Source organism: Pleurodeles waltl, chromosome 11 (assembly GCF_031143425.1).
Source record: "Pleurodeles waltl isolate 20211129_DDA chromosome 11, aPleWal1.hap1.20221129, whole genome shotgun sequence".
NCBI classification, from domain to species: Eukaryota; Metazoa; Chordata; class Amphibia; order Caudata; family Salamandridae; genus Pleurodeles; species Pleurodeles waltl.
In genome coordinates, this window is record NC_090450.1 from 506,114,552 (window position 1) to 506,133,443 (window position 18,892).

At 43.0% G+C, this 18,892-nt stretch overlaps 1 protein-coding gene across 3 annotated transcripts in view; it reads right to left on the reverse strand.

Moving 5' to 3' along the window:
* Positions 1-1,510: 1,510 nt before the first annotated feature.
* The window catches only part of LOC138265821 (uncharacterized), a 284,844-nt gene continuing 267,462 nt past the window's right edge, over positions 1,511-18,892 (reverse strand). The window contains exon 4 of one of the 3 annotated variants that reach the window (XM_069213889.1): positions 1,511-5,328. In XM_069213889.1, coding sequence (XP_069069990.1) covers positions 4,726-5,328 — 603 coding nt within the window. In that variant the 3' untranslated portion in view covers positions 1,511-4,725. The remainder of the gene's footprint in view (positions 5,329-18,892) is intronic. The other 2 variants (XR_011199430.1, XR_011199431.1) reach the window with 2 other exon arrangements.

An 18,892-nucleotide genomic window follows, 5' to 3' on the forward strand; every position in this document is an offset into this window, starting at 1 on the left:
GCCTGTGGCGGTATTACCGCCGCTTTATCACCGACCGCCAGGGTTGTAATGAGGGCCTAAATGTTGATAAAATATTTCTGGATAAAGAAATATTTCTGCAATTCTATTTTAAGCAACCCACTTTGACTTCTTAGAACTGTCATAAGAAATCAGATTTTTGCAAGTTCCTAAAAGTTTCTGGTTAAGGGATGTTGTTGTGGATCTAAAAATACAAAATTCTACTTTCTATGAAGAACTCTCAAATATTCTGGAAACCGTAGACACTCAATTCGTGTCTATATTAATGGCCAAAGGAGTAAGGAGGCAAGGTTTGGTTGTGGTTGGTATACTCACAATTGTGTGGTGTCCGCGACTAAGGAAATATTTTATGCCTTTAGGGCCCTCTGCTTTGCACATGAAGCCCTTCATCACTCCATCCCCCTTTGCCTAAGCAGAGACTTACATTTCACCACCCTGCTCTCCATCTGCACATGGCCAGCTTTCTCCCAGCTCAAGTCCTACCTATAAAGCGATCTAAATGTGGAGGACGCTCACCTTCCTATTTGGTGTTTCATTTTGAACATCTGTTAAAAGAATAAAAGAGGCAGATCCTGTGAAGTGCAGAAATCAAAAGCAAACAGGCCTTAATGTCATCTTCAGGAGTATTTTCGTGCCCGCTGCAAGACAACAGCTTTGAATTTTGTTACACAACTTCTGCTACTTCAGGTTGCATGATGCGAAACAGTATTGAATTGTACCAAACATTTCAGTAACAAGGTCACACAAAAACACCTGACGTGTTTTCCCCAGTGTCTCATAAATCATTAGGATGATGCTAGCTAGAGAGTGAAAGAGTGAGCGGCAGAGAGAGAAAAAGAGAGTGGTTGAAATAAAGAAACAGACAGATGTGAGATACTGTGAAAGATCACTTCCCCAGGAAGCACCTTGGAGGATGGTGGCACCGGGCAACTTCCAACTTTGTCCATCTTTAAAAATGTCTCTGGCAGACGAAAGGTTTTCTGGAAGATGGATCAGGTATAAGTGACCTCGGTGCACCAGCACGGACTTATAATTGCAGTGAAGTTTCAAGAGTTAGAACGTTTGCTTCTTTTCGAGACATTAACTCATCAGCCTAAAGCAACGACTCTGATGAAGAAGAGAAACAAAGTGATAAACCATGTTTGTCCGATTATTCATTTGATAAAATGAGCAGGGTTTTGGGGAGGCCACAAGAATTTCACTTGTGGTAGGCCATAGGCGAGTCAGAGAATCAGAATGGATTCTACATCTTCTGTGGCCCTGTTGCGCAAGTGTCTTCAGCATCATATTCCCCTGACATAAGTGCGGCGACAGTCATAGTGATACTTTGGTGAAAGCAAAGTTTTTCCACTGTAGGCCACTAAAATTTGTTCAGGGCCTGGTCAATGAATGGTCTCTATATTGCAGCAGTTAACATTGACTAAACTCAGCAGTAAAACAAACAAACTAAGCAGATTACTTTAAGTACATAACAAAATAGAGAAGATAGTGTTTCAAGTAAACGTTTAATTAATTTAGTAGATTCATACATAGAACACGAAAGACTTTACATGAATTATAAAGTATACTGAACTGAAAAATGTTTAATACAAAACACATACCTTTTTCATGCTATGTTTTTCAACTTTATCGGAACATATTAGTTTGTTCTTGGAAACTAAACACTGTGTTTGTATAGTTAGGGATGAAGATAACCTTAATGCCCGAAAACTGGCTAGAACAGAGGTAAAACTCAAAAAAAGAGAGATTGTGCCACTCACGTGTTGAGTAAACTTCACTTCCAAGTCAATGCCACGATGAACTTTAAGGTTTCTAGTAACATGTGCAATGCTACCTATAGGAAGTTACAGCAATGCTGCAGGGACATTTACTATTCCCTGCTACTATTGCAATCTGTATAACAATTCACAGACAGTCCTCTTAGTAAAAGACTGTGCCTTCCATAGTCTTGCAACTGTTGTGTTGCATACACTCTTCCCGGATCTTCAGATGCAACATAACGTTTGATTCTTAAGGAGACAGTCTGATTACTACCACAACTAACAACACAGCAGCCATTAGTGACGTCAGCAAGCAATTGGCTGCCCAGTGGCATTCCAGCACTACATACATATGCTTTACATAGGTTTATACAAGCGAGTTGCAGTAACCATCAATCATATTCATGTTTTAAATCCTTCGAACCTGTGCAGAAAGTGATTTCGTTTACGCGTCACTGGCATGAAAGAATCCATCAGGAAGACTCTTATGTGAGAGGTTTCCCTTCAAAAAAATAAATATAGGTAAGTAAACTAAATTGTAGTAAATTACTACAGGCAAGATGAATGTATAAGTAGGTGGAAGGAAAAGCAAACAAAATTAGCTTAGAAATATCTTTATCGGTATTGCTGACTCTATTTACTTATTGCAGAGTTAAAACAGTGTGAATATATGAATATGCATACAGTGTGTATATGAGTGTGAATATTTATATAATGTGTATATTAGTTATTTTATATGCGAGTATAAAAGTAGTGCATGGCGAAGGTGAGAGTTATGGTTACTTTAGGACACAAACTCTCTTCCTCGAGATGTGAACTAACTAACTTAAGGGTTACCAAGCATGCTAGCTGCTTGCACAGCATAACAGTGAGCTTGAACGTGTGTTTAATTCTTGCCAATGGCCTCTTATCCTTCCTAGAACAGTGCAGACGTGGGTACAAGAAATTATATTTTACAACATTAGCTGGGGTGAGAACTGTCACACTAGGCTACAGCCCAATAGCGGTCTTTTAAATCGCTGTAACTGAACACTCATTACTATGTGGATTCTTTGGTCATACTGTGATATTAAAGAACATCTCTTTTCACAGAGACAAGCACTGACTGAAGAGTAAATGTATTATGTCTTTGGATTGACTTCTTGAGCTCTGAGCTTCTGCTCCCCCCCAAAACTGCCTCCCTAAGAAGCCTTTACCTGCTTGCCCAAGATATCCCTGTGATTGAAGGGTACTTGGCCCAGTTTGCAGAGCCTCAGTAGGATGGACGCAGGGCACGAGAGGCGAACAACGTTAATCAGCATGGTTTTGACTCAGTAGTTTCTGCCTGCCCTGTGAGCAGGAGTCAGGAGACAACTAGTCAACAATATTTTGTAATACAGCTACTCCCCCTAAAGATTTGGAAGACAGAGATTAGCTATACTGCAACATTAACTAGACAAGTAACCTGTCCTCAAAAGGCCTAACGTTGAAATCCCATTGGAAAGTTAAGGGTTGAATTTTTAAAACAGTGTTTTGCATTGACAGAATTTCAGAATATACACTTAAATCATTCAAGGCATTGTATTAAAACATTATTTCAAAAATATTTAGCCGCTTGTGGTTGAATATGGAAGATAATGAGATAAAACGTGCCTGGTGAGTGATACCATATTTTACCAGGTTATTAACAGAGTATTGCAATAAGTTACATGCTGAATTTCGCCATAGTTAAGCCAGTCTTGACCCTTCCATTGTGTTCACCAGTGGTCGTTCAAACGTGAATATCTCACACAGGTCTTCAAGCTATTACAAATCATACCATATTTTCCAACATTTACCTAAGATTAAGCTAACAACCACCATCCCACCAAAACAAAAGAATTCCAGCCAAAACAGGCCCATTTGGATCATATCTACCCCAAGCATAATAATATTTTTTGAAGGATAAAGTCTTATTGCTACCCTTCAAAGTAATAAAAAAAATGACACCCACAATAGATCAAGGTGACTGCATTTGACGAACATATGTATTCGACCGGCTGTTCCTTGTTTACATCATGGGCTTCTAAGAGCTGTTTGCATCTCCCTATACCATAAAGTGAATGCATAGTGAGGCAATAAAGAACTCAACCAAAGTATTATAGTGTTGATCTTAATATTTCGCTACATACAGTGATTTGTAAAGTATCTTTTGCAATTTCTTTAGGTCTCGGCCATGGATGGAAAATCCTTATGAAGGAAGAAAAAAGATGATTACGGTGTTCAGTAAACTGTTGGAATTGTTTTAGTAGATGCAGCCCCTTGTGTTCTTAACAATGATACATTCTAGATAGAAGATTAATTACATCAACTTGTGTGTATAGAAAAGTTAACTGCCAATACTATTTCAGTGACTAGGAAATCAAAGCCAAACAGCATTTACTGTGCTAAGAAAAGCATTGGTCTGAGATGATTGTGAGAATGTCTGGGAAAGCTGGAACAGTTGTGAGTCACCTAAGACAGAGAATGGAGAGGGAGAAGGAACCGCAGAGAGGGAATCACCGACCTCAAGTACAATTTCACACAATGATAGATTGAAAACACATGGATAGCAGAGGAGAGCAATGCAAAACATCTGGGATGAAGAGAGACAAATATCCAAGTGAGAATATCACACATACTATTACTTGAGTTATGACATATGAGTGGGCAGAGGGGCTGGGTATTTATGCTCCTCCACACCTTACATTAGTAAGAAGTGATTATGTTGTTGTTTACTCTGTTAAAAGCAAGCTAAGAACTTTGTCACTAATTACACTTTATCCGTTCTAAAGGTTGACCACTAATCAACAAAATACTTCACCAGCTAAGATTGTTGATATTAGGAGCACAGATTCATATAATTCTTTCATCTAACTGTTTTGCACACTTTTCCTAATCATGCGTAGATCCGTGTGCAGTGCTTTATGCAATGTCAATGGCCTCTACCCTATGAAATTACACAGGAGGAATTCTCAGGTTCTCTCTCAGTATGTAAAGGTGCTCTAAAGATATATGGGTCCTGAGGGATTCCCATAAAGTACTCCAGTAATGTAGTCGCTCTAGGAGTGACAGCAATACCAGATGGGTTCAGTTGGCCTCGCTGAGACCACACCGGAATCCTAGTTTGCCTGGGAGCGACAGGCTTGCTGCATGTCTTATACCAGGCCCCTCCTTTACCCGCCTGGCACACTTTAGCAGTTTCAAGGCAGGCAAAGCAGAATTCGAGCCGGCACTGCTGACACATAACATATTTGCACATGTCCTTGTGCTCTATCATAAGCCCGCATGTGGGACAGGCCCGGGTGGATGGGCAGTTTTTGATTTCACTCCCTGGAAGATCTTTGTCACTACATTCAGCGAGGATCTTTAGCCGGGGGTCTTCACAGCCCTCGTTCTCACACCGCAGAGATGAAGTTCCGGCCCCCTTCCAGGGTCTCAGGCACTGCCAGCAGAACTCACACGTTTCCTTATTTGTGGCACTGCAGATCACACAGTGCACACTCAGGTTCTGCAGATCTTTGCGTTCCACAAACGTTTTGCATCCAGGACACTGAAAATGAGAATACAAGATTAGAAAGATATGCGTATTTTTTACGAGAAACATTTGTCACTAAGCTGTTTCCAGCTCAAAGAAGTGTTCTGGCTTCGTTCTAGTTTCGGGATAGTGTCTATTTAAGACCAATCTTTAAACAACTCAGTTACGGGTGAGCAGCTAACATTTTGGAGTCGCAAAAGCCATTCCTCAGAAACATGACATATCTACAGTAGTCCATCTGGAGGCGAGGTGGGAAAAGTCAAATGAGCATCAATGCTAATATTTCAAGATCCAGCCCAGCACAAGGGTGGTAGACAGTGCTTGAAATGGAAAATATAAAGCGCAGGTACTTTGTGCCAGAGTACCTGCTTGTTTACGAGAAGTGCCGGTACTCTCCAATTAAAAGTATTATGCTTTTCTTGAGATGTGCCGGTACTCTCCCACTCAAAATAAAAAAGTGCCGGTACTCAGTACAGGACGGTACCGGCCCATTTAAAGCACTGGTGGTAGAGAAAAGAGCACCATCCTGCACTGTGAATTTCTGCCGCTGAAACTTACTGACTACAACAACCAGGGCATGATTGAGTCAATGTCTGATGCAAAGCATCTGTTTACCCCAAAACAACAGGCAAATAGTTGAACCGCAGAAGTTACTTAACATATGCAGAAGCGCGGCAAAGCAAAATGAGTCATATGGCAGGCCTCCAATCCCTGCGAAGAAGGGACAAGTGCAAACAAGCATTAGCAAAGCCAACAGATGTGGCTTTCCTGTGATACTGCATATACGCATCATTTGTGCATGTCATTGTTTGCATGGTTTACCATATGAAAGTGTGGCCTATTAGCTTTTCCAGTACTTGTTAATTTAAATTACACTGTAACCATCAGTAGTACATTAACTTTGTATAATTAAAATGAAGGATTAGGTTTAGGGAGCATACGCCACGCTCACACATTACAAGTTGGAGAGAATAAAGGTGGGTACTTACCACACCCGGTAATTGCCACAAACACGGGCTGAATTATTTACAGGATGTGGTAAGTACCTCCTACCTGGAGTTTTAAACTTGGAAATGAGGCACAACATGCAGAATCCGTTTGAACATATCAAATTCTGTAGGCATAACATGCAAAATCAGGATTTTAACACACTGAATTCTCCATGATTTGCCCTTTTCCCGGGCCTGTTCTTCCAATACATTTTATCAGCGAAAATGATCACACATCTTTTCATTCTGATCACTGTATCATCTCCTGTTTGCATAGGGACTGGAATTTAACCCTGACTTTGGAGGGCCTAAGGAGACTATATGGTGGAGGAGAGTCTGCCGGACCCTGGGGGAGGGGCAGAGGTCATAACTTCCCTGGCAAGGGCAGTCTGATCTTTTAAGAGATTGCAACTTGTCTGGGGGGAGTCACCTGCTGTGAAGGGAGCCACTGCCATACAAGGTGTGGGATTTTAAAAAAAATAATCTACTTGTCCAAGGCACAAAATACTACAAAAAGCAATATGCCGTCTAGAGAACACCATGTGTCCCACCTACTCCTTAAGTTATATGTACCGGATATTAATAGATTGTTATTTAACTCCCGAGAAAATGAAAAAAATTGGAATTGCAGCAATGCTAAAATAAAATATATATTTTACTGGGTAAAATGACAATATCATTTTCAACTAAGAAGTACTGAAAAATAATAAAAGCTCTTGAGTACTTCTTAACTTCAGGTAATACAGTTTGGTCATCCCATTAAGCAAGCTGCAGCCCGTTTGTAGAGGCAGGTGCTTCTGTAAGAATCATAGTGACAATCACTCAGTCATTCATGACAATGTGGTATCTTAAGCCCACTCACATATTGTTGCAGCACTAAAATGTAAAATAATAGCTATGAGAGCTATGCGAGCTGAGCATCAAGCAGAACATGTTTTTGTGTGTGTGAACATTTCAAGCTCACATTTTATCTGAGATAAACTCAGACTATACAGCGAATGTAAATGATTTTAATGGTACACAGAATAGAGTGTTTTTTCATATGTAGTTTAGAAATCCTATTCTGGGAAAGAGCCATCCACCTATTCTTTAAATACTATTTTGGCGCCAACAGATTTCTTGGATTGCATCTCACTGGATTGTTAAGAGGTTAAGACTAACCTGTTAGTCTAAATTACATTCAACGTTCACTACTTGCTTAGCTTACTTGCTTTCTGATCAGGCTGGTAATCTCTCTTGTGGTTTGAGACCTTCTCAATGGATTTCTCAGCATCTCTCTAAAGAAAATGTACTGTGAATGCTGGATTGCATGTGCAGCCGGGGGCTCAAGTTGAATCCATATGAATTATAAGGAATACAGGTTAAAACTGAAATAAAGAAGTTGACACTAGTGTGGACTTTGGGGCTGGAATTCCGGCCCAAACAATTGAACATCTTTCATAAGCTTGTCAATTCAGTCAAGAACTTTGGTTTTAAAACTGACCCAAATCTGAAATTGACATCTTAGATCTCTGCCATCTCCTCGAAGTGTTTATTCTATCTAGAGTGGTTAGCATGATTTTGTTGGGCCTCCCCTTTAAGCCACAAGGCATTCTGCTATCACTGTTATCATCGACATGTGGTTGGAGTAAATTAATGGGATCTGGCATGACCTTCACAAGGGCCTATGTTGATGCTTCAGGTGCTCCAACTCTGCAACTCAAACTGCAGTGGTTAGTCACAGATTTGTTCTGGGAACATCTACTCTACACACACTGCACTGACTTGGGATCCTGGTCTACAGTTTTAACGTATTATGAGTTGCACATAAGGTTCTTGAAAACCAGACTTAGAAGTTGTACTGTCAGGCTTACCATGCACTCCACTATAACCTCGGTTTACTCTTGGTCTTGCATTTTAAGACAACAAGGATGTGTGGTGAGCCTATACTATTGTGCCCACAGACTTGTGGAAATCTTCCTCCTCAGTTTTGTTTTAACTAATCATTTCTCCTTCTGAACGTAATTGATAAGTTAGCTATTTCTCTGTTGAGAAACACAACAAAGTGATGGGTGGATTGCTTGAAATAATTTTAGCCACAGGTAATCAGGCTGCAATCCAGTCCATTGTTTTTGCTCACCATTCCATAACACACTGGAACCCGCCATAGACAAATCAGCCTTAGTCCTGCTCTAAAAGCAGCAGACTATCCCAACCTCCCAGGCAAGGTCCCTTCTGGAAGGAACAGAATTACAACGAGTATGGGAACCATGTCTGGGCATTGCCATCACACTTAGGGCATCCCACTGAGGAAAACAAGAAACAGAAAAAAGTGAGGGGTGGATTGCTTAGAAAAATGTCAGCCAGCGGTAATCACTTCAGGTCACAATCCAGTCCATTATTTTTTGCCAACCATGACACCTCATCCAAGAACCTGCCATATGCAAATCAGCAGTTTGTTGCACATTTTAAGCCTAATTCCCATTACTTCCGGTTCCTTGGGTAGTGGGTACATTAGGTATTGTTGTAATGAGTATGAGGCAAAAACAAGGTCAGTTGCAGTATCTTTTATTGGCCTCCACTTGCCACTTCCTCCCTTTATTCAGTCGATCAGCAGTCTGCCTCACACCAACATTCTAAAGCAGACTCCCACTCAACCGAAGGGTTATACCATTTAGCGCGTAACGGGAGGTAGGACGGGCAGTACCATTCTTATATATTTAGAATACTAATAGCAAAAGGTTTAACTGAAATAATATTAATAATACTAAATTATAACACATCCCCCAACCTATAAATTGTTGAACTATGTAATGAGGCAATAGTTACACTGCAGTACATCACACATAGCACTTATTTGGCAAGATAATGTATGCATAACAAAGTCAACTTTGACCCCCCCCCCTTGATCTGTCACATGAAACACTACCTCAAGACATAGTCCTTGTGCCATAAGGGAGGACTCCGATTTCTCCCTTTCCAGCACATGGTGTTGGGCGTTGATGCAGTGCTATTACCCGTGTTGTCGTTTTACCAATCTGTCCATGCTCCACATTTGACCATTGTCCATTATGACTACATTGTGTTTTACTTTTGCGATGCACACGGGGCCATAGAATTTGGAGATTTCATCACCTCTTCTTAGCGGTTTCCTAGCATAGACCCAATTTCCTATTTTCCATTTTTGTTGTTTGGTTCCATGCTTTGTGTTATAATATTCTTTGTATTTGTTCTGGTGTCGAATGAGTTTATCCTTCCTTCTTTCTGTGTTGTACACTACTTCAGCTCCTCCTCCTAACCAACCAGAAAATAATTTAGTGCAAGGTTTCCTTCCTTTGAGTGCTGTGAAGGGGGAGATCCCTGTAATCAGGTTAGAGGTGGTGTGATATGCATGCCCAGAGCATGTCTTGGATTGCTGTCTCCACTTGAATGTGATTTACACAAGCTAATTAGATGCACTTGCTTGTTCTTTCAACCATTCCATTGGCTCCAGGACATTAGAATGCCATCTTCAGATGTCTGATTCCAAGCTTTGTTAAAAATTCTGTCATTGCAAGGGAAGTGAATTGTATCCCATTGTCTGTAATAATACTAGAAGGTATACCTTCCATTGTAAAAGTATCTGTTAAAAATGTTATGAGAGAGTCTATGGTAATCTGATTTATCAACTGTGCAAATACCCAATGGGAGTGATAGTCGACCAATACAAATGCAAATCTTTTTGCTAGGCCTTTACGGTTGATTGGGCCATTTATGTCAAGAGCTACTTTCTCCCAAGGTTTATCTGGAACAGACACTGGGGATATAGGAGTTTTACAAATCGTTTTGGATTTATCACTGTTGGCACAGATGGTACATTTCTTAACTTTAGATTCAATGGTAGAGTCCACGCCAGGAAATCAGTAATGCTCCCTTAGTCTGGCCTTTGTGAGGCTTCTGCCTCAATGGCCTTCATGTACAAGGTCTATAACCTTTTCTTTCAATGCGTCTGATGGGATTATTTTGTAATTTCTCATTACCAAGTTGTTATTCATGTTGAGTTACTGACATACCTCCCAAAATTGTCTGATATCCTCCCTTAAGTTCCTGTTACTTTTAGGCCAATCTTGCAAAATGTAATCTTTCAGGTGTTGTAACACCTCGTCCTCAGCAGTGCAATCTTCCCATTCTTTGCTAGAGATAGATGGCGATTTAATTTCTAAAATGGGGTAGTCAAAGGTTTCATACTCTTCTTCCTTGTTCAATGGAACCCTGGAAAGGAACTCTGCAGCCGTGTTGAGATTCCCTGGGACGTAATTTATTTTGAAGCAGAAGCCCTCCAATGCTTATACCCATCTGGCTATATGTGGAGTGCTGTTGGAAGCTCCTTTGTTTGTGAATATGTACGTCAGGGGCTTGTGATCAGTACGGATTTTGAATTGCAGCCCCCACAAAAAGAATTTGAAATGTTTGACCCCTCAGAAACATGCCAAGACTTCCTTTTCGGATTTGCTGAGAGATCGTGAGGGGAACGCAATGATTCTTTCTTTGACATTAATCATTTGGGAGAGGGGAGCCCCCAGACCTTAGTTGCTGGCATCCGTGGTTAGTATGGTTTTTCTGTTGGAGTCGAAGCTGCACAGATACGGAGCTGTAAGGATAGCATCCGTCAACTTCATAAAAGATTCTTGATGCTCATCCAGCCATTTGTATTGAGTATGATTTTTCAACAATTCTCTTAAATTAGCTGTTGTGCTAGCAAAGTTCTTGACATACTTTGCTATATATTCTGCCAAGCCTAAAAAGGATTTGAGTTCTTCTTTAGTTTCTGGGGCACAGGCTTCCTTTATTGCCTCCAGTAAGCATATTTGTGGTTTAAAACCTTCCTTGGATATGGTATGGCCTAAGTAGTCCACCCGCTGACTTTGATTCTGCATTTGTCCTTCTGGAAAGTGAACCCTGCTCCTTTGAGCATGATGAGGACATTGCGTAGAATATTATTGTGCTCTTCCACTGTGGAGCCGTAAATTAGGACATCGTCTTGGAAACACAGGGTTTTGGGTATCCCCTCCAGAATTTGCTACATTATTTTTTGGAATACTGCGCCCGCAGATGCCAGACCAAACGGCATTCTGCTGAACATAAAGGTGCCCATAGGTGTGGTGAATGTCGTTAAATACCTGGACTTCAGGTGTAATTCTACTTGGTGATATGCCATTGATAAATCAAGTACGGAAAAACATGTGGCTTCGCCCAAAGTACTTAGAATTTCGTGGATGCGAGGTAGCGGACGTCTCTCAATACAAATATTGTCATTCAGGTCGCGTAGATCCACACATAATCTGATGCCGTCACCATTGGCTTTCCTGGGTAATACAATTAGGGATACCCATTCTGAACAGTCTATGGGTTGTATGACTCCTAAATCTTTTAGCCTGGTTAGTTATTTTTATAATGGGCCCCCCATTAAGTGCAGTATCGGTCTTGTCTTATGCACAACGGGTTTGTAGTTTGTTTTCAACTTAATCTTGTGTTGGTATTATTTTAGGAGTCCTAATTTTCCTGAAAATACTTCAGGGAATTCATTTCATATAGGTTCGCTTGCAGTGGATTGATCCACTAGTAGTACTTGCTCGGGTTATTAGGATCTAACTTTATTCCGAATTCTTTCTGATGTTGCCAACCTAGGAGATTCAAGCCCTCTTGTACTATGTACACTTTGCCAATGGTGGATCGATCTTTGAAAGTGATGCACGTATGAATCATGCCCTTCAGGGGAATCGGGTCTTTAGTGTATCCACTTGGTGAAATATCTGGAGATTCAACCTCAGGATCGTTGTTACTGGTTACCAACTTGAAGTCAGAAATGTTGATAAGTGTAAATAGTGAACAAGAGTCCACGAACATTTTGACATGTTTGCCATTCAAACTTATGTCGCACACTGGATACCTTATTTGGTTGACTGCATTATCATCCCCTATTTGTAAGATAATTTTCTTTATACTTTGGGAATCTTCATCTCTCATACTATTCTCCTTGCCTCCTGAGTTCTTTGATAAGTCTCTGCATACTCTGGCAAAATGACCTTTCTTATTGCACCTCCTGCTTATGGCACCCTTGGCTTGGCAATAACTATAATTGGCCAAATGGTTACTGCTACCACATCAATAGCTCTTAGCTTCACTCTGTATTGAATCTTTCTTTTGACGATGCTCCTTACTGGAATCATTTTTGAATTGCATCTTACATATATTGCTCTCCAGATCCTCTTCTGATATCTTGGAAACCTAATCACTTGCCGTATTGACTTTCATTTCCTCCCATCCTCGTCGCCAAATGTTGTAATGAGTATGAGGCAAAAACAAGGTCAGCTGCAGTATCTTTTATTGGTCTCCGCTTGCCACTTCCTCCCTTCATTCAGTCGATCAGCAGTCTGCCTCACACCAACATTCTAAAGCAGACTCCCACTCAACCGAAGGGCTATACCATTTAGTGCGTAACGGGAGGTAGGACGGGCAGTACCATTCTTATATATTTAAAATACTAATGGCAAAAGGTTTAACTGAAAGAATATTAATAATACTAATTATAACAGGTTTATTTAAAGTTTCCAATCCAGTTTTGAGCTTAGAGGCAAACAATACTTACACTGTTGGGGGGGGAGGTGGTTGGCACACATGGGTGAGAAGCTGCAAACTTCAGAAAAAGTTCAAAGTTTATTGAATGTATTCTCTGCATGCATATTCGTTTGAGCATCCTGTTTATTTCCATTGTCCGGTGAAATAGCACTTATGTTCTAGGGAATTTGGTATCAGAGCCTGGCTCTCATTGAGGGAAATGGATAGGAATCATCCTGCGCTTTCTGCTCCAAAAAGAGTATGATGAATATTTTTAGATCTTGGAGAACATTGGCTTTATTTATGCTTTATTTATGGTAGTTACAGGCAGAACTACACTATGATGTTCATCTATTCTCTATTTCAGTTGCCATGTAGTAATACCTCTTTTTTTAAAGATGGAGGACAATAACATGAGAACTGTGCTGAAATACAATGTGCAAGTTCTTCTGATCCCTTAACAAACACCAGATACTTCACACACCCACTCTGAACAACACACACACATCGCAGACACACTCACACTAAACCACACACAGACCGTAGACATACACACTCTCCAGAAACACACTGATTGAAAAATGTGCTGCAGGGACACCACATTGTAGATACACATGCATGCGCACACCCCCACACACACACACCCACATACACTCTACCAGGCAGATACACACTGAAACACACACACAATACAAATACATATACTCCCAGATACACAAGTACACACTCTCACACAAGCAGACACACACATCCTGCAGAAAGTTAAACACTCCTCAGACATGCACTTAAAGACACAGTCACCCAAGCACATATAGGGCCTCATTACGAGTTTGGCGGTCTGACGGTAAGACCGCCACGGTGGCAGCTGCCAAAAGACCGCCATGTTGGCGGTCATCTGACAGGCGTATTAAGAGGCACACTGCTCAGTCTGCCAAAAAACAGCCAATTTCTCAAAACTGCCAGGACACTGAAAGATGGAAAAAAGGCGGATCAACCACCAGCTCGACAAAAATCAACCGACCAAATTACAATCCACAAATCACGAGAGCGGTTCTTCCAAGGCGGAAAACCACTGGCGGTGCGAACTACAGCGGTCTGAACTCACATCAGTCAGAACACTACACCACATTGGATGGTTCGAATACCCCACACCTGACCCACATCCACATACCTTACACACCTCAACACTGCACTATAAAAACACCCCTACACAACCCACAATCCTTTGCAACCAGACCGCCACTCACAGCCAGACACTAGCTAATAAATTTATATCTAGCTAAACAAACAATAGGCACCCTTACACATTACACTCAGCACGCATCCCACACTTGCACAGCATACACAACACACAATTTTCTAAACCAGAAAAAACACAAAAACTGTCACAGCTCCCACATCTCTTCACAAATATTTTTTATCCTTTTTTCACTACCTCGCCATCTTTACCATCATGACCATGTCCCCATAAAAACATCCACGTTTCACTGATGATGAGTTGAGGGTCATGGGAGACAAAATTGTCAAGGGAGAGCCATATCTATTCGGAACACATGTCCAGCAAACATCAATAACTAGGAAAATGGAGTTGTGGCAAAGGATAGTCGACAAGGAGAATGCACTAGGCAGTTCCCCACGCAAAAGGGAGGACATCAGGAAGAAGTGGAACGACCTCAGGGAGAAGGTACGTTCCATGGAATCCAGGCACCAGCTGGCGGTCCTCAAGACTGGCGGTGGGTCCCCACCTCCCCCCTCACCGTTCACATCATGGGAGAAGAAGGTCCTGGACATCCTGCATCCTGAAGGCCTGACAGGAATACCTGGGGGTGCACTTGGGTAAGTCACAACATTCATGTCACCAAACAGTCTTGTCTTGCATGCTCACTCATCACCTTTCCCCACCCCTCTGTCCAAAGCTTCAAATACCCCTCATTGCCATGCCACATATCAGGTAAATTCACCTTGGGCCACAGTACTTGGGAAGAGCATGTGAAGTTCTGGGAACTGACAGCACTACAACTCCCAGAAGGCACTGTTCCATGAACAAAACCAGAACAGTGCCCTAAATGTGAAATGTTTTGCATGTGAAACTAACAATCAAAGTAATCCATCCTAAATGGTCCACCATTTAACAGTTCATGGCAATGACAGCTATGCAATGGCCCCCTACCAGTACCATTACAAGTAAATCACAGATACAGCGGTGTCCCATACGAAACTAGACTCTGGGAAAACCTCCTTGATAATGTCACATACTCATTCAGGGGAACACCTAAATGGCAAACTGGGCACACTTGTAGTACATCCAGACAGAAGCCCAGGTCAAAATGTCACGCCTATAATGTGTGCCAGCTCTGACACCATTCTGCATTGCTCAGCTTCTAGTTGACTCAATAAGCCATACACCTTACTAGGAGCGGAATGCACATTGTCATGTCTTCACTCAGACAAAATATGAGGGCATTAGCAGCCATCTACACACCAACATACTCCAAGAGTTGGAGCATTCTGTACGCAATTGCAAATCTGTGTGTCCCACATTGCACTAACCCAGATTAAGTAGCAGCTGTCATTATCATTTCAGGGGATCATGTAAAAGCAGTGTGTGCATCTCACATACTATGGTTAGTAGTCTAATTTATACATCACTTGTTGCATCACTTACAACAACTGTGTGTTCAACTTCTCATACAGGCAACCTTGCCATCCCGAACATGGAGAGGACCCCAGAGACTGACACTACACCTCTGGATGAAGGCCCCATTGAGGAAAACACCCCTGGTCGCCCAGGTGTCTGGACACTGAGGATGAAGCTGGCCCATCAGGGACACCTGGTCAGTCAGCAACTGTCAGCCTCACCCTGCCCACAACAACTCCTACCAGCCCTGTTGGAACTACATCACAGGTAACCATTCACCCCCAAACCAGCGTCCCAAGGACAGTCTAATCTATCGTGTGACCCCCAGTACAAGTACCTGAGTCTCCTAATGTCACCCGTGACAATGATGGTCCTGCCACCAGTGGGAGTGGGCACACTATGCCAGGCGCACAGGTACGTGGGGGTATGGTGTGTGGGAGGGATGGTATGGGTATGGGCCAGAGGATGGGGACTCCAAAGGACACAACTGACCAGGAGGCCATCTCCCAAGTCTTGGAAGCCTACCAAAATTCCCAATGTATGATGGGCCAGGCGCTGACCATGATGGGGGAAATCAGACAGCTGCAGAGGGACAACCACCAGGAAGCCATGCAGCAGTGGCAGGCCCAAAATGCCATCCTGGCTTCCATTGCTGGGGTGCACAATATCAGGCCTCTTCCACTAGCAATGAGACATCAGGCCCCTCAACATCTGTGGCTGCTAGTAGAATTAAGGCCCTGCCAGGGGAAGGGAATGCCTCAGGCAGCCCACCCTCTGAAGCAGAGGAACCACACCCCCTCCTCAAACATGGACATCCACCCAGACATCCAGGAGGAGCAAATGCCAAGACTAAACCCACTGTCAGGAAGTGAACCACTCCTGATTGGTCCCCCTTGTGTCTCACTGATACATTCTGTTGACTGTTCTGATACCTAACTCCATTTTCCTATGGTGCAAGGACACTGGACTTGTGTCTCCAAATGGTGTAGCAGCTGCCCTGATGATTTCATCCACCATGACAGAACGATTCACTGTTAACTTTTCTTCATTCTTGTTTCAAATCACTCATTTTGTTGTGCACTTCCCAATAAATACCACTTAACCACAGATCCTGTGTAAGTGATGTATCAACCATATACAGCTGTCATGTATGACAACTATTGTACCAAATCGTCCTCTCCTGTTTTATACCTTTGTTATTGTCATCACACATGTACTGGACAACTAGGATACATATTGCATTGGGACTGTTACATAGACATGACACAAGTCACCTGTATTGTAATCTCCACATATTTATTTGGAGAATGGCAATCAGCACATTGTCAGGTCTTGCTGTGGACTTCAGTGTTTCAGCTTAGGTGTCATTCACTACCAGCCCACAGCACACAGAAGTTAGGGACATGTCAGTCTAACATCATCCCAGGAGGCAGGCAGATTGGTTCAATGTATCATCAGCTAAAGCCTTATCACATACCCATACCTTATCCTTCCAAACAAACATACCCCATTAAATAGAGAGAGATCAGTACTAATCTCCCCAATCATGGAACCTTCCACTTACCATGGTCAGGTATCTATAGGCTTGCCACTCACCTATGTCAGTCTTCAGACACATGGTCTGCAATGAGGAAACATACCGACATCTATGCACAACCTAGGTCACATACAACATAAACCATAATGATGGTAGATTCTGGATATCACATTATGACATGTGTGAGACACAAATGGACACACACATAGCACCATTTGAGTCACCTCCAATAGCAAACAGGTTTTTTTGGGTGAAAAATGACACTTCCAAACCACTGTCCTGACAGGCTGGGCACCCACCACAGATCTAATGCTGAACTGTTCCTGGTTTAATCCATTTCCACTTCTCATGCCACTCTGCAAATCCCATCTGCCTGTGACACTGAGATAGCCAAATGAGGATGAGCCAAACAGCCAATCTGCAAATCTGTGATTGACAAAGTTAAGGTATAGGCCAGAGTGGAACACATACATCACAATGGGGGTGATTTTAACCTTGGCGGACGGCGGAGGCCGTCCGCCAAGGTACCGCCGTGAAATGACCGCACCGCGGTCAAAAGACCGCGGCGGCCATTTAAACATTTCCGCTGGGCCGGCGGGCGCTCTCCGAAAGAGCGCCTGCCGGCCCAGCAGAAATGCCCCATGCAACGAGGATACCGGCTCAGAATTGAGCCGGCGTAGTTGCAGGGGTGCGACGGGTGCAGTTGCACCCGTTGCGTATTTCAGTGTCTGCAAAGCAGACACTGAAATACTTTGCGGGGCCCTCTTATGGGGGCCCCTGCAGTGCCCATGCCATTGGCATGGGCACTGCAGGGGCCCCCAGGGGCCCCGCGGCACCCCCTACCGCCATCCTGTTCATGGCGGGTTTCCCGCCATGAACAGGATGGCGGTAGGGGGTGTCAGAATCCCCATGGCGGCGGAGCGCGCTCCGCCGCCATGGAGGATTCCCCCGAGCAGCGGAAAGTCGGCGGGAGACCGCCGACTTTCCGCTTCTGACCGCGGCTGAACCGCCGCGGTCAGAATGCTCGTGGGAGCACCGCCAGCCTGTTGGCGGTGCTCCCGTGGTCGGTGGCCCTGGCGGCCACCGGCCGCCAGGGTCAGAATGACCCCCAATGTCTATTCATAACTCCAAATGTGAATGATTGTGCATTTGCTAAACAATGGACTAGGTACATAGCAGTTCTGTACACAACTCTAAGTAACATTCTGCATGCATATCTGAGTCATTGGCTTTGGAGCCACTTAAGACCACACTGATGGTGGTAAAAAGAACATTACATGGCATGCATAACCTCAACAATACCCCATTGAATCACTATTATAACACCATATCACATTGCTCGAGTCAGTTGAAGTACTGATTGATGGCATCTGCACTGATGTCTCCAGCTTCAACCTCATCATGCTCATCCTCAGTTGGCAAATCTGCATTTCCACCCACAGGATCCGCTGGCTCCCCCTCATCTGGTATGATTGGTATCTGATGTCTCAGGGTACGGTTGTGGAGCATGCAGCAGGCAACAGTTATTTAACATACCTTGTAGGGTGAGTAGTGGAGGCCTCCTCTAGATTTGTCTATGCTGCAAAATCTTGCCTTCAGGACCCCAAAAGTCGGCTCCACGGCACGCCTTGTCCTTCCGTGAGCCTCACTGAAGCAGACTTACCCTGGCATTGTTGGGTGCCTCACTGGTGTCCATAACCAAGGACGGTTTGGGTAGCCAGAGTGCCCTGTAAGGTATACTAACACCAACCCAAACTTTAATCTTGGACATCCACACATCTGGTAGCTTGAAAATAGGTAGTCACACATGACATATATGACTTACCAACCAGCCAGGCC